The 18,792-nt window shown below is 54.3% G+C and overlaps 5 protein-coding genes across 5 annotated transcripts; 3 read left to right on the top strand and 2 right to left on the bottom strand.

Moving 5' to 3' along the window:
• Positions 1–2,739: 2,739 nt before the first annotated feature.
• laeA-3 (Secondary metabolism regulator laeA) lies at positions 2,740–3,930 on the bottom strand (the record flags this gene model as incomplete). The annotated part of the gene is made up of 3 exons (XM_037330092.1): positions 2,740–3,193; positions 3,256–3,460; positions 3,531–3,930. The coding sequence occupies 3 exons, from the start codon at positions 3,928–3,930 to the stop codon at positions 2,740–2,742; spliced, it is 1,059 nt and encodes a 352-aa protein (XP_037172358.1).
• Positions 3,931–4,960: 1,030 nt separating this feature from the next.
• On the bottom strand, positions 4,961–6,229 carry CGCA056_v014849 (uncharacterized protein; the record flags this gene model as incomplete). The annotated part of the gene is made up of 1 exon (XM_037330091.1): positions 4,961–6,229. The coding sequence occupies one exon, from the start codon at positions 6,227–6,229 to the stop codon at positions 4,961–4,963; it is 1,269 nt and encodes a 422-aa protein (XP_037171591.1).
• Positions 6,230–9,310: 3,081 nt separating this feature from the next.
• Positions 9,311–11,843, top strand: TREPH (Trehalose phosphorylase; the record flags this gene model as incomplete). Its single annotated transcript, XM_037330090.1, has 5 exons — positions 9,311–9,427; positions 9,475–9,860; positions 9,932–10,212; positions 10,284–10,486; positions 10,680–11,843. The coding sequence occupies 5 exons, from the start codon at positions 9,311–9,313 to the stop codon at positions 11,841–11,843; spliced, it is 2,151 nt and encodes a 716-aa protein (XP_037171801.1).
• Positions 11,844–12,816: 973 nt separating this feature from the next.
• Positions 12,817–14,520, top strand: CGCA056_v014847 (Uncharacterized protein; the record flags this gene model as incomplete). The annotated part of the gene is made up of 1 exon (XM_037330089.1): positions 12,817–14,520. The coding sequence occupies one exon, from the start codon at positions 12,817–12,819 to the stop codon at positions 14,518–14,520; it is 1,704 nt and encodes a 567-aa protein (XP_037171594.1).
• A 2,786-nt stretch (positions 14,521–17,306) lies between these two features.
• On the top strand, positions 17,307–18,575 carry hmp-0 (Flavohemoprotein; the record flags this gene model as incomplete). Its single annotated transcript, XM_037330088.1, has 1 exon — positions 17,307–18,575. The coding sequence occupies one exon, from the start codon at positions 17,307–17,309 to the stop codon at positions 18,573–18,575; it is 1,269 nt and encodes a 422-aa protein (XP_037171804.1).
• Positions 18,576–18,792: the final 217 nt, after the last annotated feature.

Below are 18,792 nucleotides of genomic sequence, written 5' to 3'. Positions count from 1 at the left end.
TTGGAGTTCTTCTAGAATAATTCGAAGAAGAATGTTCCATCGGAAAGATTAGGCTGAAACTGTGGAAGCTATGACCAAATTGCCGTGGCAAGGTAAGATTAGTCGTTGATAGGGGCTAATGCGAGGTCGCGAGACCGAGGTAGTTGCTTGGCGGTCGAAATGGGATATTTACGGTAATATTCTCGGTCATTTCCTTCGGACAGGATGCGGCAAAACGTGAGAAGCTCACGGTAACTCCCAGTTATAGTGAATCCTTTCTTAGCTCTCGTCAACTTGGTTCAGGTAAAACCCAGTAGCCTGTGGAGAGTTTATCTAGAACGGCCCGTCCTTCTGGTTATGACATCTGCGCAGTTGAGGTTTGTCTTGCGCCAAACGTCCTTCTCCGTGATTCTCCCACCGGCCGGCTCGACTGCCGATCTAAGGTGAGACTTTGGACCTGAGGCAGGTGTTCTTCGTTACAAAACCATCATCGGCAGATATGAGAAGCTGGCCCTGCGCTGCCTCCTTCAAGTGTTTTGAACATTTCTTTGGGAAAGGCCCAGGCGTCACGCAGCGTTTCCCCATCATCATGACAGTCTTTGAGAAGACGAAAAATAGGCTAGTTCTGTCTCAGACAGCTGAATTTGGTGCAAGACGATCTCATCTGACCTTCATCTAGTCATTTCTATCAAGCCAATGCGCAAGACCCGCGTGCTTTTGAAAGAAATGACTCAAATCTCAGCCGGTGATCCCCATCCGGACATGTATGACTTGCCTCGTGCCAGGCAGATGTGGTCCAAGACGTCGTAAAATAGGGGTCTCATTAGTCATGCTCTGCCGTGACTTGTTTCGTGGACTTGTGCATACGTGAAAGCTTTTGAATGCTTCATCTGCCCTCCTAGTTGCTGATTAAGCGGCGCAAGAGAAGCCGCCGGGGTCGAAGCTTTGCCGATGAAATGCTATAGACGCACGGTTTGAACTTGACATGGGAATCTGGTTGATCTTGTGAAAACCTCCGATAGATTGACAAAAGAACGCCTCATTGATCTAGCCCTATTATCACCCCTGTACTTTTTGTCACACCTAAGATCTTGACAGTCTTATTTGTGTGTATTTTACAAATATCGCTGCGCTGCTGACTTGCGATATGATGCACCTCTTTCTTTAGTCCCGAGCCATGTTAGTCTTCTAAACCTTAGGGATCAGATTTCAAATATCTCATGACATGCGTGTAGTTGGAGGTTTGTCCTTTACGTCAGAGTGTCCCTATCCGTGATTCGCCTGTCGGCCATCTCGCAATGCAGATAACAAGATGTAAGGTCCCCGACAGGTCATCATACCCATCTCCAGCTGGTTAAGGCTCAACCCCTAGAATTATTCACGGGGGGCTCTATTCTTCCCTTCCACAAAGACAATATCATTCAAGATCTTTCCTAACGGTTTGAAGTACATTTGTAGGACAAGTACACGCTAGACGACTATCGTCCAATCTCTAGCTTTTCCGAGGCGCCTTCCCATGATGACGTTTACTTTCCGGGTCTGAAAACCGCTATGTTCTTAATGACGTGACCTTAACCGGCTAAGAGAATGGGTCACCTTGATGGGTATCACGTTTTCAGCTGAGATGAGACTGAAGAAGTGGTCAGATCAGCCTCCTTCAGCGGACATTATAATGCCTGGCTTTTATGGCGAAGATAGAGGTGGATTCAGCTTGTTTATGTTGGACCCGGACCACGCTGTGTGTTGCTTCTCAATTACGGGCGCAGAAGCCGGTAGGAGGCATTTAACGTTGTCTCCATGCGCGACGCCGTCTACGGCGATGAGCAGGGGTCGTGTATAATGGGAAGTCAACGGCGACATATTGTCAAAAGTCTCCCCTGTTAATGTCTTGCTTATTAGGAATGAACTTCGTTTAGAGGCAAATCGACGGATATCACTCGGCCTATTATGTATCTTCTTCTAGGGATTTCTCTAGGATATCCTCATCTTTAAGCTTAAAAAAGACTTGGCTTAGGAAGTATTGCTAGCTAGACTGGCGGAGACGAACGCTAGAGGTCTATCTGCATAGGAAAAGACTTAAGAGAAGAGCTTCCAACTATTATATAGTTAGAGTTCTACTATCTAGGCAAATACTTCTAGCTAACAGGGCAGACAAATACTAATAGCTTCACTAAGAGATAATTTCTATTATTACTATTACTATCTTTATCGTTGTTGTTATCCTTGTTGCCGTTGTTATTATCATCCGTCATCATCGTCCGTTATCATTATCTATCGTCGTCGTCCATCGTCGTCATCCATCGTCGTCGTTAGTCGTCGTCGTCCTTCATCATCATCGTCCGTCGTCATCCTTCATTATCATCGTCCGTCGTCATCCTTCATTATCATCGTCCGTCGTCGTCTGTTCTGTTATATTATTGTTGTTGTTATTATCTTTGTTAACATTGCTGCTCTATTGTTATTGTTGTTGCTCTTATCATTTTAGCTTCCCTATTATTGTGCTTGCTACTACTTGTGTCCCCTTAGCACTATCCGCCTGTACAGCTAGTAGTATCCAGCTAAATAGCAAAAGTCTGTAGTTATTAGGAGGTCCAGATACTAATTGATTTTCGTCTCTCTCTTGACAATGGGGAACTTATCCTTACCCTACCTTCAGCTCGCTGTACTTACCATACTCCGTATTATTTAGTTGATGACCAGGGAAGCCCGAATACCGCTCGCATGCCGTTCCAACACCAGTCGCACTCACACCGCAACCCGTCATGGTAATGGTTTTTGTCCACTAAGCGCGTGAAAATACACATAAGAATGAACCCCGGGATCGACCAATTCCGTCCTCACCCTCCCCAGCAATTTCTCAACCTCATCCGCCGTCCACCCCAGCCCTCTCGTCAGAGGCCCAATAGTCACAGCATGTAGTCCGTCGTAGATGACGCTCAGATTATACAACCCCACTGTTCTCAGAGACTTACTCCTCGTCCACCCGCCTACAGGCACCTTACGCATTTGGTGTCTGATGTTCGTGAACCCCGCAGCCGCAAGACGCGCCGGGTTGCGTTCCGCGGCGTGCATATCAACCCCGAACCGCGCCAGGCCCTGGCTGATGAGATTCACCATCTGAATGGGCGCAAAGTCATCCGGCATGGTCCCGTCGTCGCAGCCGTAGACCCAGCGCATTTCCTGTAGCTCGATCCAGCCTCCCGGTTTGAGCGTTCTAGAGCGTACGTCAGCTGACGAACTCGCGTGTGTGATTAGTGAGACGGAGGAGACGGTTACTTGTACGCTGACTCGAAGAGCTTCGGCCACTCTTGTATTGAAGGCGCCATGTTTCCCAGCCGGATGAAGTCAAACGAGTCGGGCTCGTGGAACCACTCTGCCTCGGCGTCGTCTACTACGAACTTGACGTTCGGGGGAACCCAGTCTGGCCATATTGGTGACAGATCGATCCCTGTAACTGCTGCTTCGGGGTACTCATCGCCCACTGCCCATCGTCAGCTCACTCACTCAGCTCTTCACTGCAGGCCTGGAGGAAGAGAAACAACGCCACGCACCATCAATAGCCCAGACCCCCGTCCCGGTCCCAATATCCAGCACCTTCTGCGGATTCCTCAAAGGCGCCTCATGCAACTTGCCGCTCATCATGTGCACCATCACAAGGTGCTTCATAAACTCCCTCTGCTGCTCACTATCGTCATTCGGAAAATGATACCGCCCCTCGCGGTAGCGATGATACCGCCGGTTGTTTTCAAACGCGTAGTCGCGGACGGACGGCGAAAGCGACATCGTCCCGGCGTGGAGGGACGGCGCCGGCGACGCGGAGGCGTAGCCGTCGTCGGCGTCCATCTCGAATGCGTCGATCGTCTCATCGTCGAAGGTTATGGGGGCTTGATGGGTTGAGTTTGAGGGTGCGGGGGATGCGGGGGCAGGTGCGGTGTGCTGGTGCGCCGCCATTGCAAAAGCCGGATCTTGCGCGTGGGCATGAATAGTTGCGCGCGCCGTGGCGGGTGGTCAAAATGAGAATGGCGGCGGTGTGAAGCCGGTTGACGTCGGTGATGTGGGAAGTGGGGAGTGGGAAGGCGTCGGTATTTCATTGTCCACCCGCGGCACATGGGACGGGACCCTGGCTATCGCAGGGGTGTCGAGGTAGCATGGGATGACGCCCGGGCGCTCTTGGTGTTGAGTGCTTGGGTGAGATGTGACTGTAAGCCGTCAGGTGCATCTAAATGTATGGGTTAGGTACGAGACTGTCGCTGTGAGATTCAGTCGAATGCTGTGGTCAACGGCTAGAAATTTGTCAAATGAAAATTGTGAGCGATGAAGATGGATCTGGGCCCGAGAAGTCGGTAGTGAGCATGTGTCGGCATCCCAGGCATCGGATGCTGCGATCCCGCTGCAGGAGACCTAACCCGGCATCTGTAGCGAGGTCAGATGCACTGCTGAGAAATCGAGATGCAGGCCGTCTCTGCAATTGAATCGGCTCACTTGCCGTAGTTAATATGAGGCTCACTCTCAAATGCTCGGCTACATAGATAATTCCATGGCCAACGTTTTGTCACTTCTGTCACCCAAGCATTCGACCACCATGGGTGGTCAAGCGGGGATTGAGACCGCTTCTCCACGGAACTTGTGACAAGATCTCTATTCAATCTCCAGAAACTGTGAAGTTTGATTTATTCTGCTGTCATTGTTTTACGTACCATTCAATCCGAGTAAGCCCGGTTGCTTCGGCGCCTGGCCCCAGCTACAGCCCCGCACAAGTGGGGCCCGTCCGCGTTGGATCCGTGCCGCCGCCGGCAACTGAGATGGCCGTGAGATTCCGCACTTCCTGCCGAGTCACATTAGGTGTAGGCGGGCTGCAGAGGGTAAGGCAGCCTGAAGAGAAGGAATACAGACAAGAGAGGCACGCCATCCATGATACAGTGCCTGGCTAGAGATATTATCCTACCCATGGAAGTAATGGTCAGTAGCATGTTGAATAAATTCAAGACTCCTCTTCCGCTGTCGCGTTACAACTGGCGTAAGTGGCAATGGACCTTTGTCTCCCAGCCGCAGCCGGGTTGAGCTGGAACGCACTCGGCTCAGCCTCACTCAGCTGGGCTGCATTTACACCATGGCTAACAAGCAACCTTTGCGCCTGAGCCACATTCAGATGACGGCTCTGCTCGCCCGTCTCGTAAGCAGCACGCCATTGCTGATGCCAAAGCTCGAGGTACCTTTTGTGTTCCTTCAACTCTTCCTCAGCCTCTGCACCTGCCGTAAAACGCATTCGATGAAATATCTCTGACCATATTCCTTCGTTCAAAACGAAGTTTCGATAGAATGGGTAGCCCCAGTCGTACTTCATCTGGTTGGCCATGTTTATGGCGTCTCGCAAAGCCTCCCTCCGGCCCTCAGGCGAGGCGCCGATGACTCTGCACAAAAGTTCTAGTCCCCGCTCACACAGCCAGTGAATGACAAAATAGAAGTTCACAACTTTAGCGGTGTAGGTTCCGTCATGGCCTCTTGCTAAATGGTGTAAGCCCTCGTCTACTACGATGCGGACGTAGAAGAACCCAAGCCAGTGCCAAACATCTTCCAGTGCTTCGAGCTCTGGCAGTGTGAGTCTCCTGAGAAACGGAATTTCGTCGGCATTCTTTCTGGAGGGGACTGGACGATTTCGCCACAAGGCGGCGTGGTGGTCGTAGTCAATGAGCGCCTTCGGGTCCCACGAGGGCGTAGTGGAAAATAACGCGACAAAGTCATCTTTGTTCCTGGGACTGCAGTGCCAATCTTCCAATCCCAGGAGAATTTTGATATCTCCTGGGAGATCAAGAAGAGCATAGACTTGGGACAACGGTTTGCAAATGTTCCAAAACCATCTCCCGTGATCCTTGGAGTATTGAAATGTGTCGCGTCCATCCGTATAGCGCGCGACGAAGTCGGACAGACTACCGAGAGTTTTGGGTGTTCCCGAAAGGTGACGGCGGAGGAACATAGCTCGGTATTCGCGAAAGACGAGCTGTATTTCCGGTGTCGACGTCACGAATGCTAGGATATCCTTCCAGGAGAGGGGACTGTTGCATTTGAATATCGCATCGATCATTTCGAAAAGAACTTCCGAAGGCAAGGGCGTGAAAAGGGTCTTGCGTGCAGGAGCGACACTTGGTCGCTCGTTGCCGTCTGGAATGACGGCATGTTGGAGCGAATTCATCATGCCGACTTTGATGAACGCGTGTGAAGGTTTAGGACGTCGGTCGTCTCGAGGAACCATTTGGCGGTGGATGAAGGTGAGTTCCAAAGTCCGGTCCGTGGTCTCGGGTTGTATCCGCCTCATATACCTGTTCCTCGACTAAGTTCAGCCAGAAGATAAACTTTTCATGTATGAGAGCACTGGATTTTCGTTTTTTCTTCTTCTATTTTTTCTTGTGGCTCCTACTCCATCACGGTGCAAGGCATCAATGTTGCGCCTCATTGTTCTTCCGAGTGAGATGGAAAGGTGCGGGCTGCGTTGTCCTGACTGAGAGACCATCTATTTTCGTAAACACCGAAAACCCAATCTCACAGACGACGCATCGTTACATTTCAACCAGCATGCGCCACACTGCGGCGAGACGGTTTGGACAACGCCAGTATCCTAACGAGCCAATGGGACTGAAGAAGCAAAAGCCGATGAACGGAGCCAAGAATTATACGGTTGTACGAAATGATCCGAGAAAACCGGGGAAGGTCATGCAAAAAGGTGACCGGTCGTGTTGATGCGCGGGCATCGTATGATGCTGTGACGAAGGTCCCGCGCTGACAGTGGCATATCCTCTTTTCAAAACGGCCCTCTTGTCGAGGTTTTCCGGGCGACTCTCGCGAATTCTCTGTCAGGCATTGTTCCATCGCTGATTGCAGATGCTCATATCAGGCCTCTCATCGCCGCAAGAGGGCCGCAGTGGTTCATAATACCAGGTATCGTAGCAGCATTGCGGGGTTGATTGTGTTCAAATCTTACAGCGGGGTTCTTACTGCAAAGTCCACTGTTAGCCGTAGCACGAACCCACAGATTGGGGTAGAATTGGGGATGGAGAGAAAAAGCTGCTCAGGAGCCTGGAAGGTGGAAGTGGGCATGAGAAACTATCCTTCATTCAAGAGGCGGGAGACAACTAGGCGAGTGGGCTAATGTCAGTTGATCAGCCACTCGAGATGCCCAGCAGCTTGCGTGTAATCATGTTTGCAGGTTGATGGGCGACCAACAGAAGCAAGCAAGGTTTTGCCCTGCATGGCCCTGTAAGCCCAGGCCCCCCACAGTCAAGTGCCTGCTTCCGAGAACCACGTTGCACAGCAGCCCGAGAGCTGCTGGTGTCGTCACAGGGGAATTTGAACGAAGATGGATGCTGGCGAGGCTAGGCACCAAAGCTAGACCTGGGGTACAGCTCCGGTATGACCTTAACATGACATGCACGTCAATTCATTCTCCACCTCGGCGTGTCCAGAGAACTTGGGACAGTCTTGACTGGTAGTTGGCCTGCCCGGTCGGTAAGAAGCTCTCTCGGACGACCCGCAGATCAGGCGCGGGGCCGGAGTCATGATGCTGCTTGTCGTATTTTGCGATATCGTATGCTCGAGGAGCATCCGATGCCGGTGCCGCCACGCATGCCCTGACATACTCGTGTGGTGGTCATCAATCTGGTCTGGATAAGAGATGGTGGGCTCGAGAGTGCTGCCAGCAGCCGCATTGCGCCGTCCAGGTTAGATTGAGCATGGCACAGATTGAGATGGGTGTGAAGGATCCGAGCAGTAGTCACCGACCGCCTGGTTCTCATAGAGTCGCATCCTCGAGATGGTGGGTGGACGATGAAAGACGGGCCAGTAGGGACTGCTTCCAGGACGTTTCCACCATCCCCCGCGGCTGTAAGGATCGAGTAGCATTGCATCCAAAAGAGACTGCATGCTCACCGACAATTCCATTGTGGGTGACCGAGGGCGTTCATGTTGAAATAAAGAAAGGGTGGTGCTTTGACTGGCATGGTGACAATATTAGGGCAGTGATGCCATTGGGGGAACGAGTCCGGCAGGGTGCGTCGGATGTAAGGTTGGGTATCCGATACACCGCATGTTGAATGCAAGGTCGTGAGACAAGCGGGGAGATTTGGAATCGAGTAATGCTCGCTTGGTAGGACATGATGCTTGAGAAATTTCAAGGTGTTCGTGGCTGGAGTTGAAGCTCACGACGGATGGAGAAGAATTTGGCATGAGGCAGGATGGGAAACACCCAGATGCACAGTGAAGGGTACGCTACGCTGTGGCGGGCACTAAGGCAAGCTGGCGGGGCCGTTGCAAGTGGTGACACCGACGCATCTAATGGAGGGGAAGAGAGGGGGAGGCAGCTTCCATGTCTCATAGTAGAGCTGAGAACGGCGAAGAAACGGTTTGAAGTTCCCCAATGGGAGTTCCAACCTTCAAAACCATGCTTAGCCTGGCACATCTGGAAGGAGCTGGGTATGTTAACGATGCATGTATCTTGAGCAGCCCCAAACGGCAAGACACTAACGGCTGTAGTTTGGGGAACCGTTAGGCCAGGGGCCACGCTGTGCAACCGTGGCTTCGGGCTTAGAGCCCAACGGCATGATGGCAGGATGGATGGACTTTCCTCCATTGCTCTAGTCCTTCCCGCCTGCCTGTATTACCTTCTCGTATCGTTTCCCAGCTCAAGGAATTGACCAAATATCGTTGGTAGGAAGTAGTCTGACCTCAGTGTGACCTCGCTTGGTGTTCAGTATCAATTCTGTTTAAGCTGAAGTGGGGGGCTTTCCATGCCACCCCGCCGTTCACGGCCGGCCCCTCTTTTACCGGTACCCGTCCGTGGCGGTACCCCGGTACGTATCTTGCCCGGTAGTAGCTACATCACCGGCCGGGCGAGGAGCTCCTCCCCTATAATCATGTCCTGGCCTGGTACTTTCTTCTGCTATGGTTCTGTTCCGGCGGCGTAGACACGGCAGGATCGACTCATGGTGGTTTCCCGTTCCTTACCATGCATCGTCACTTCCTGAGGCAGCCAGCCACTCACCTCCTCTGCGGCCTCGCATGTTCCTGACCTCACATCGGCATCCGTATTCGCCTTCCTGCTTCCCTGTCTCCTCTTCCCCTGTCGTCCTTGGTCCTGTCGTCCTTGACGTGGCAGCCCATTGCGAACACAAAATGCAGCTTGCTCCTCTTCCAGGTCTCCAGCTTGCTTCCATTCTCTCTCCATCACCACTGCTATCAGCTCTACGAGGCTTTTATAGACGCCACTGCTGATATATCCACCTCCTCACCACTTCAATTGGCCTCATTTGAATACACAAAGAGCAATACAACCGTCGCCATCATGCCAACCGACCACAAGCAGCCGGGTCGCCAGTTCTCGCTGGGCACCTCGGCCCACCGCAAGAGGCAGATGAGCACCATGCACGAGCAGGGCAATGCCTTTGGCCCAGCTTTGACGGTAATAATCCATGAATCAACCTCATAATATGTCACTGACAGATCTAGACCCTCTACTGTGGTATCTCGGCCGTCTTCTCCGACTCTCACACGGCCGTCGTGGCTCTGGCCATCCACGATACCGTCTACCTCATTGACTTCACTGTCAAGCACATCAACCTCGATGACCAGACCCAGACGGGCAACGATGCCATTGCCGACTACGTGATCAACACCCTCGAGGGCTATGAGCACGAGAACTTCTCCAAGTTCATCGGTGCAGGTCTACCCACCACCCTCAAGTACATGAGCCCTACCCTATGCTCCCGCCTTTGGCTCGACCTCGACATTGTCCCCGTTGTCCTCCGCCCCGACGAGGAACACAAAGAGCAGAGCTTCTGGGACATCAAGCGAGTCGATGAGCAGGCTGATTCCATGGCCCGCAAGTGCATCATGTAAGTCGCCCATCCTGCATCTACCCCGGTCGCACATCCAGTGGATCCCGTCACTAACAGCCCACCCCCAGGAACTTTGGCCCCTCTCTCGTCCCCCTTCTCCAGGTCGGCTTCCGGGGTATCGTCCAGACTGATGCGGGCTTCCGCGTCCAGCTCAACACCATCCAGAACCACAAGGACACGTGCGGGCCGGCGACCTGGGATGCCACCATGCACTATGCCAAGAAGCTTCGCGAGAACAAGATCAAGGTTGCCTTCTTCAGCAGCACTCCCCAGGGAGGTGGCGTGGCCTTGATGCGGCACGCCCTCGTTCGGTTTGCGCGTCTCATTGGCGTTGACCTGACTTGGTATGGTATGTTTTTTCCGTCTTGAGACAAGTCCGTTGAGCTGTCAAAAATCGTATGAAACTGACATCATACCCAGTCCCCAAGCCGAGGCCCGGCGTATTCAGGGTCACCAAGAACATCCACAACATCCTCCAAGGTGTCAGCCATCCTGATCAGCGCATCTCGGACGAAGAGAAGCAGTCCATCATTGACTGGATCACGGACAATGCCAACCGCTACTGGCTGTCCGAGGGCGGTCCCCTACGTCCTCCTGAAGAGGGCGGTGCCGACGTTGTCATGGTGAGTTCTCCAAATCATACCCTCCCCCGCGCCCATCTCCAATTCCATGCCCCCCACTCCCTGAGCTACCCCTCCATGGTGCATTGGAAGTGGGATCATCCCCACAGGAGCTTTGCGTTGGTGTTTGCCCCGCGACTTGACAGTGCACCGAAGCTTCGGGTCTGAACCTTGACTGACTGCTGTTCTCGAACAGATTGATGACCCGCAAATGCCCGGCTTGATTCCTCTTATCAAGAAGATTACCCCAGACCGACCCGTTCTCTACCGATCCCACATCCAGATCCGCAGCGACCTGACTTCCAAGGCTGGCTCACCTCAGGAGGACATCTGGAACTTCTTGTGGAGCAACATCCAGTATGCCGACATGTTCATCAGCCATCCGATTCCCATCTTCGTCCCGCACAACGTACCGCGGGAGAAGGTAGTCTACTTCCCAGCCACCACGGATTGGCTTGATGGTCTGAACAAGCCTCTCAATAAATGGGATACTGGCTACTACGGCCACATCTACAACAATGCCTGCCGCAACCAGCGCATGACAGAGCTCGAGTGGCCTGCCCGCAAGTACATCGTTCAGGTTGCTCGCTTCGACCCGTCCAAGGGCATTCCTACCGTCATTGACTCTTATGCCGAGTTCCGTCGTATCATGGAGCAGAAGGGCGTCACTGACGTCCCTCAGCTCGTTGTCTGCGGCAACGGTTCAGTTGATGACCCCGATGCCAGCTTGATCTACGACCAGACCATGGCTCAGCTCGAGAAGCACTACCCCCATCTCATCAAGGACTGCAGCATCATGCGTCTTGAACCCAATGACCAGCTGATCAACACAGTTCTTGCTAATGCCCACGTTGTTCTCCAGCTATCCACCCGCGAGGGCTTCGAGGTCAAGGTCTCGGAGGCCCTTCACGCGGGCCGTCCCGTCATTGCGACTTTGGCTGGCGGCATTCCCCTGCAGGTCAAGGACAAGGTCAACGGCTACCTGGTCGAGCCTGGTGACTACAAGGCAGTCGCCGGCCACCTCGTGGACCTCTTCACAGACGATGAGCTGCACAGAAAGATGAGCTACGAGGCCGAAAACGGTGTCAGCGACGAGGTTGGCACGGTCGGCAATGCCTTGGGTTGGTTCTACCTGGCTGCGAAGTGGGCCGAGGTCGGTGTTAAGCCCGGCCTGCGCGGCGGCGAGAAATGGGTCAACGACATGGCCAGAGAGGAGGCCGGCAAGCCCTACAGGGAGGGAGAGAACCGTCTGCCGCGTCACTTTACGCAGAAGAAGGACGTCCCGGTTGTTTCTGGCAAGAGCAACGGCGAGAACGGCCAGAATGGTCAGAATGGTCAGAACGGTCAGAACGGCCAGTGAAGCGGGTATTTTAGGAACATGTGTGACGAAGCAATGCTTAACGGTTGATGAGTTTTGTCAAGGAAAAAGTGTTTGGGACGTGTTAGACTGCGAGATGATTCTAGAGTAGCTTCATTGTCTGTGCCGAAACAATTCGTTATCGTCGTCCTGATTGCAGTCGTTGTCGTCGTTGCTGTCGTCCGCCATCGTCGTCCATTGTCGTCGTCCATCACCCTTGTCCACTTTCCACCGTTCTCATCCATCATCCTCATCTACCATCATCCTTATCTATTATCATCCTCATCTATCATTGTCGTCCGTCATCGGCGTTACCTCTATTCCTGTCATTCCTTCTATCACCCTCCTCGGTCAAGTAACTCAGTAAACATAATCATTCTAGCACAGGGAAAATAGGCAGTCTCAATCGATTTCCCCACTTTGTTTTATCTATCACTTGTTGGTGTTTCGAGTCACGTTGGTGCTGGTAATGGCGTGGCTCTGGCCGTTGAACGGCACAAGACTAGTGGCCGATTGAAGCTGACCATGCCGCAAATCTCACCGCGCCCGTTCAGGAAGCTGGGCTGTACCTATTCAGGCTGCGGCTAATCCTTCCCAGCGATGATTTCCCACAAGTTCTGAACCTTCGCAGGAGCAAACAAAGGGTCTGGCCGTCTGCAGGATCCAGCCGGGGTGATCCCAGGCTGCAGCAGGTGACAGCCCGCCGGCCGGTTTCCGACGAGTCCACTCGCGCCCCCGGTCGGCCCTCGGATTGCGCAACATCTCGAGTCTCACCGCGAATCAGTCACTCGTGGGACGCCACGCGTCCAGGGTCTTTTGCTAGGCTGATCCCCCGGAGTTATAGATAAGCCCAGGGACGTAATCTGACGTTTGTCGACTGCCTATCTCTCTCTCTCTTTTTCTTTTGGTTCTTTCGATTGCACAGGTTTATCGAACGTCGCTTCATTACCATATCGCGCGATACAAGACATCGAAGATGGTGCGGCTTTCATCAACTGCCATCCTGGCACTCACCCTATCGCCGGTGACATCGGCATCGGCCTCGGCGCCGGCACCAGCGCAACCTCCGGCGCCGTCAGAGTTTGGCCCGAGCGCGCACCACGCACGCGAGAACGCGGCGCATATCTTCAACGCGGTGCATTCTGCGATGAGGCAGTGGGGCAGCTCGATCCATCATAATGGGCTGGCGGTGATTCCCGCGACGGTGCCGCGGGGCACGATGCTGTTCCACGGGGCGAGGGGGAACTCGACGCCCGAGGGGTTTGAGTGGCTTGCTTTCGAGATGGAGCATTCGGAGGGATTTGCGAGGAGTTGGAGGGGCGGGGGGAGGCCTGCGCCACGGCCGCCTTCGAAGCCTGGGAATGGGAAGCCGCCGACGCTTTTGGGGGTTGAAGGGGAGGGGCAGAGGAGGTTGCGGGATGGGGATGGGGAGAAACCGGAGAGACCGCCGCCGCCGCCGATGGAGAATATGAGGGGGTACTTCCACACCTACCGCGCGAACCGGGATTTGAAGCTGCTGTACATCGACGGGATGGCGGCGGGCAAGACGGACATGGGCACGCTCGACACGCAGGACTTTTTGCTGCGCGGGGTGGTGGACCAGCCCAAGTTTGGCGAGTTTGAGCGCGCGGGGGACATATGCGCGCTCGTGAAGTCGTGGGGGCTGGACGGGGTGATACGGATGGAGATTGGGTTCGAGAGCATCTACTGCGACTTTACCGACGGGCTGGACCTGGTGAGCGTGCTGCGGCGGCCGTGGAGCGATGACTGGGTGAGCGCGGGGGGCATGCCGATGTTTGAGTGGGCGAGGGCGGTCGGGCAGAGGTATGATGGCATCGGGGGCGGGCGGGTGAAGGTGGGGTTCGGGGGCATGGTGAGCGGGTTGTGGTATCCTGTGAATGTGAGCAATCCGGCAAGAGAGGATATGCCGCGGTTGGGGAGGTTGGAGGAGGGCGTGAGGGAGGCGATGATGGAGCGGGTGAGGCAGAATGTGATGCGGGATGAGGGGGGAGTGGTTGAGTGGCAGGGTGTGATTGATATGGTGGTGAGCAGATTCGCGGACCGGATCGGGGCATTGGCGGAGGAGGGGGAGCATGGGGCTGATGAGGAGGGGTTCGTGAGCCAGGTGTTGGTTGTAACGAACAGCTGGCTGATGTACCCGAGAGATGAGTACGATGTGGACGTGAAGGGGATGGTTGGGGACGCGAAGGAAAGGTGCGTGAGGCAGTATCTCGCGCCCGCGGAGGTTGTGAGGGACGAGTGGACGGTTGAGGATGGCCTCATCCACGCGGCTGTCGAGACTATTCTCGAGAGGATATGCGGAGATCTCTACTCTGCTCGGAGGTTGTTAGTTGACGCTGCACCGAAGCTTGCGGCTGCGTTCTCGGCGGAGGCCATGAGCGAAGCCGTCGATGGGACCGGGGGCGAGCTCCGGGAGGCGGTCGGGAGAGCGCGTGGGGTGATGAAGGGGCTGAAGGCGTATCTCAACTGGAGCGGGTGGAAGAAGTGCAGGCCTGGCTGTGCGGTGGACGAGGTCTGCTTCGTTGCGATGTGGCCATTTGGTATGAGGGGGGATCACTACAGCCCGAGCTGTCAGAATCGGACGACGATGGAGGGACGCGGGAGGGGGGCGCCCGGGCGCGATGAGGAGGGGTATTGGGATTGGGAGCCGAGGCCGTGAGAGTTTGGGGGGGGTTTGGATGATGGATGGGGTGGTGTGTTTGTTTCCATAGAGTTTGCAGGACTTCTTCGCGGAATATATGATGATGCCGTTTTTGAACTCAGCTCAGCTTCTGCTTTGAATTGCATGGAGATTTTCGTAGAGGCTTGATTTGGCTTTTGAATAAGAGGAAGATATTTTAATTACTTGATGGTCGTGGAAACAACATTGCGACCCTCATATCCAAACCAAACGAAGCGTAGTTGTAATAAAATAATGGTTCCGCGTGTATCCTAATATTATGGAAAATGCTGATGCGATCCAATATCAAATAGGTACTCCAGGAAACAAGTGCAAAATCCGAGCACTCTCTGCATGTTGGTCGCACAATCCTCACCCGGATACGCCGGAGGGCGTGAAGGAGCTGAGGATGTCAAACCGTAAGATCTCTAATAATCAGAAATATCTATAGGAAATTCTTCTTTTGCGTTAAGTTTACTGATCCACGTCTTGATCTCGAACGCCGCGCCCTCCGGAGCACGTCCATGTCGACGGGTTGGCTTCGCTCTACACTAACCAGAGTGCATCAAAAGCTCGGCGTACATACTGCATCCTCTCACAACTCGCAGGGTCCAATTGCGGCTCACGCAACTAATGACATGCGCACATAATCCATCAAAGGCCTCGTGATTCCCTTCTATTCCTCCCTCCGCGGAGAACGTCTCCCAGCCGGGGCGGGCCGGGCGATGACATTTTCTCAACTGGGGAACGTGACCACACTGCATGTTTGTGTGAGGTAAGCCTCTACGGATGAGCACCGCTGTGGCTCACGCTGGTTCCGAAAAGTTCCTCGTTTCCGCCGGAGACATTATGTCAGCGGCAGCAGTGCGTGTTAATGGCGCAGTTGGGCGCGTGGCAGGCGGGGTCGGAAAACGGGTTTTGGTTCCCGAGGCGATCCAGGAACAGCGCTGCTGCGGCGTGGGACGGGACCCAGCGATCGGCTTCCAGGGCTGACGGCGCGGGACTGGCCGCTGTGCTGTGCTGTCATTAAGCACCTCATCGATGGGCGCGCGCGGAATGTCGTCCTATCCCACCGGCTGACGGGTCCAGATCTCAATCATCTTGCTTGCAAAAGGTTTTCACGTCTTTTTGGATTGTCCTATGATGAAGATGATTTGGAATGACGCATTTTTACTCCCGAAGGAAAACGAATGAAGCTTCTCCGGGAACCTTGTCCATGGTTGAACATGTGCAATGATGCCATGTGCCTTTTTGCCTTGGGGAGGGCTTTTTCATGCTGTTCCAGTTCAGCCCTCGTTTGTTGTTTTTTGTGCGGGAATATCACGTCCGCCTCGGTAACACGGAACCTTTTTACGTGCGAGAGGATGGCGGCCCAACAGCCTGGGGGCAGGCACACAGGTGAACAAGAGGCGGATGTTTTCATTTGAAAATTCCGTTTCAATTTATTGGGGGTGATCAATGTCTTTGCCTTCAGGCGTTGCAGGAACACACACGTACGTAGGTATGGACACACATGCACACATAATGAGGGGAGAACATACACAACAAGGTGGCTTGTTCGAAAGTGTCTGGCGGGAGTGGCGGTGCGACAATTGTGTATTGTTTTAGAACTTTGAAACAAACTGTGGGAGAGTCAGAGACAAGGCAATTTCGTTCAACGTCTTGGAGGCGAAAGCTGGGGCTGAATAGGGAGCTGAAGCTTGGTGATCCTTCGGTCGCGTGGGTGTCTGGGTGCCATGTGGTGGTTTCGTCGCACCGGCGCGCGCCCCTTGAGTAACAGAACGCTCGAGATCGACTGCTAGCCAATGCAGCAGCTTTTGGTGAGAGCTTCCAACGACCGTGGCCGCCACTCCTTCAAATTATTCTGGCGCCATTTCTCCCGTGAAACCTTTTTGGCTGCTGACGTTTAGTCTCTCATCGTGCATGCGCTCTTACCTCAGACTGCAGAGGCCGTGGGTTCTGTCAGATCTTGCATGACGAATTGCAGCGTTGCAGAATGGCTTGTGAAGTCGCAGAATCCCCACAGCAGATCATCAAGACCTCAAAGTCTGCAAGACTGCCGCGCATAAACATCGCTGTACAGAACAAATCACCGCTTCATGAAAGTACCAAACAACGGCACCAATTCTAGAATGCAACGGCCACCCGTCCCACCAGCGGAAGCCCACTAAGCGTCCCGCCAGGCGGCCGTTCCGCAGAGTCAACCAGCCACGAGGCGTGCCTGAACAAGGGTGGGCCCGGCCCCGACCGCCGCGGAGATGCACAAACTCTACGACGGTCCGATGTCAGGCCACGGCAAGAGGATGTTACGGAATATCCAGTTTTCTGGTCCCTGTTTCCTCGCGGCACCTTGGCCCATTCTACCCTCCGCGGTTTAGTCTCCGGAGCGGGCAGGTGGAGCTTTCCATCGGGACCACTGAGCGCTCTGATATTTGTCAATTCGGGGCCACGGGGGTACCATCGTAAGATGCGTAAGATGGATGGTGATGAGTCGTGCAAGCCGATGGGATTTCCGCCTCATGATATAAAGCCAGTGTCCCGGCTTGAAACGATGAAACGGAAGGAAAGTGTGTTACCACCACTCATCAGAATCCAGACAGCCGTCTTCCATACACACGGACGATAAGAAACATCAGACCGAAGCACTGGCTTCATCATCATACATCACTTACCTCACAACGCACATCTGGTACATGTCTGCCTTTTCCAAGACATCTCGTCTCCTGCCACGTCTGGTCCGCCACCAGCGATTCATCAATCGAAGCTTTGCAACCTCGTCTGCCAGGATGGGCCTCACGCAACAACAAATCGACATTGTCAAGTCGACGGCACCCGTCCTCAAGGTGCACGGCGAGACCATCACGACCCTGTTCTACAAGGACATGATCGATACCCACCCAGAGCTCAAGAACGTCTTCAGCCTACGCAACCAGGCCAACGGCGAGCAGCCGCGCGCCCTCGCGAATTCGGTCCTGGCCTACGCCACGTACATTGACGACCTGCCGAAGCTCAAGGGCGCCGTCGAGCGCATCGCCCACAAGCACGCCTCGCTTTACATCCGCCCTGAGCAGTACGACATCGTCGGAACCCACTTGATGAAGGCAATCGGGGAGGTACTAGGGGATGCGCTCACGCCAGAGATCGCCGACGCGTGGACGGCGGCGTATGCGCAGCTTGCGCAGGTCTTCATCGGTCGCGAGGCCGAGATGTACAGCGAGGCGGGCTCGTGGACAAGCTGGCGCAAGTTCAAGATCATCCGGCGCATCGACGAATCCGACGTTGTCACCAGCTTCTATCTTGCACCCGTCGACGGCAAGCTGCCGCTGCCCAAATTCAAGCCTGGCCAGTACATCTCTCTCCAGGTCCCCGTGCCCGAGCTGGGAGGTATTACTCAGCCCCGGCAGTACTCACTCAGCGACGCGCATACGGGCGACTACTACCGCATCAGCGTCAAGCGCGAGGCGACGGTTCTGGACGGCAGCGCGGAGGACAAGGGCAAGGGTCTGGTCACGGGCTTGATCTCGAACATCCTGCACAAGGAGTACCAAGTCGGCGACGAGGTTGAGCTGTCGCATCCCCAGGGTGAGTTCTTCCTCGACGTGACACAGGCCGACAAGGCAGACGTGCCGCTGGTCCTCCTGTCCGCCGGCGTCGGCGCCACCCCGCTGATGGCCATCATGGACACCGTGCTCAGCCCGGAGAGCAAGACGCCAAACAGGCCCGTCAAGTGGGTGCACACGGCGCGCAACAGCTCCAGCTTGGTCTTTGCAAAGCATGTCAGGGACCTGACCCGTCAAAGGGAGAATGTCAGCGCTCACATCTTCCTGAACGAAGTCAAGGAGGGGGATCGGAAGGGTCACCATTACGACTTCCACGAGCACCTCGATCTGGCAAAGCTGCCTACCGCAGAGCTCGGCCTGGCGGACAAGAGGACCGAGTACTTTGTCTGCGGGCCGAAGGAATGGATGCTCAAGGTGAGAGATGCGCTCGAGGGCATGGGTGTCGAGAGGGAGAGAGTCAAGCTGGAGCTGTTTGCGACCGGTGACGTCGCCTGAAGTTGAGGCTGCGATGATTTGAGTATTGAGTCAGACAGGATGAAAAGTTCCGCGACGGGGATCTTGCGAGGGATGAAGCGTTAGCGGGGCGGTGGTCTTGTTCGAACATTGTTTGTTTTTCCCATGTTGGCGCGCGCCTTGCTTTGGATGTATGTACAGATAGACAGATACCTCTCTCAAATTTTGGAACTTTAATTGTTGACAGGTTTTAGAGAGC

Source organism: Colletotrichum aenigma, assembly GCF_013390185.1.
Source record: "Colletotrichum aenigma strain Cg56 chromosome Unknown KSG_Cg56_contig10, whole genome shotgun sequence".
NCBI classification, from domain to species: Eukaryota; Fungi; Ascomycota; class Sordariomycetes; order Glomerellales; family Glomerellaceae; genus Colletotrichum; species Colletotrichum aenigma.
This window is presented reverse-complemented; position numbering and strand designations above follow the sequence as displayed.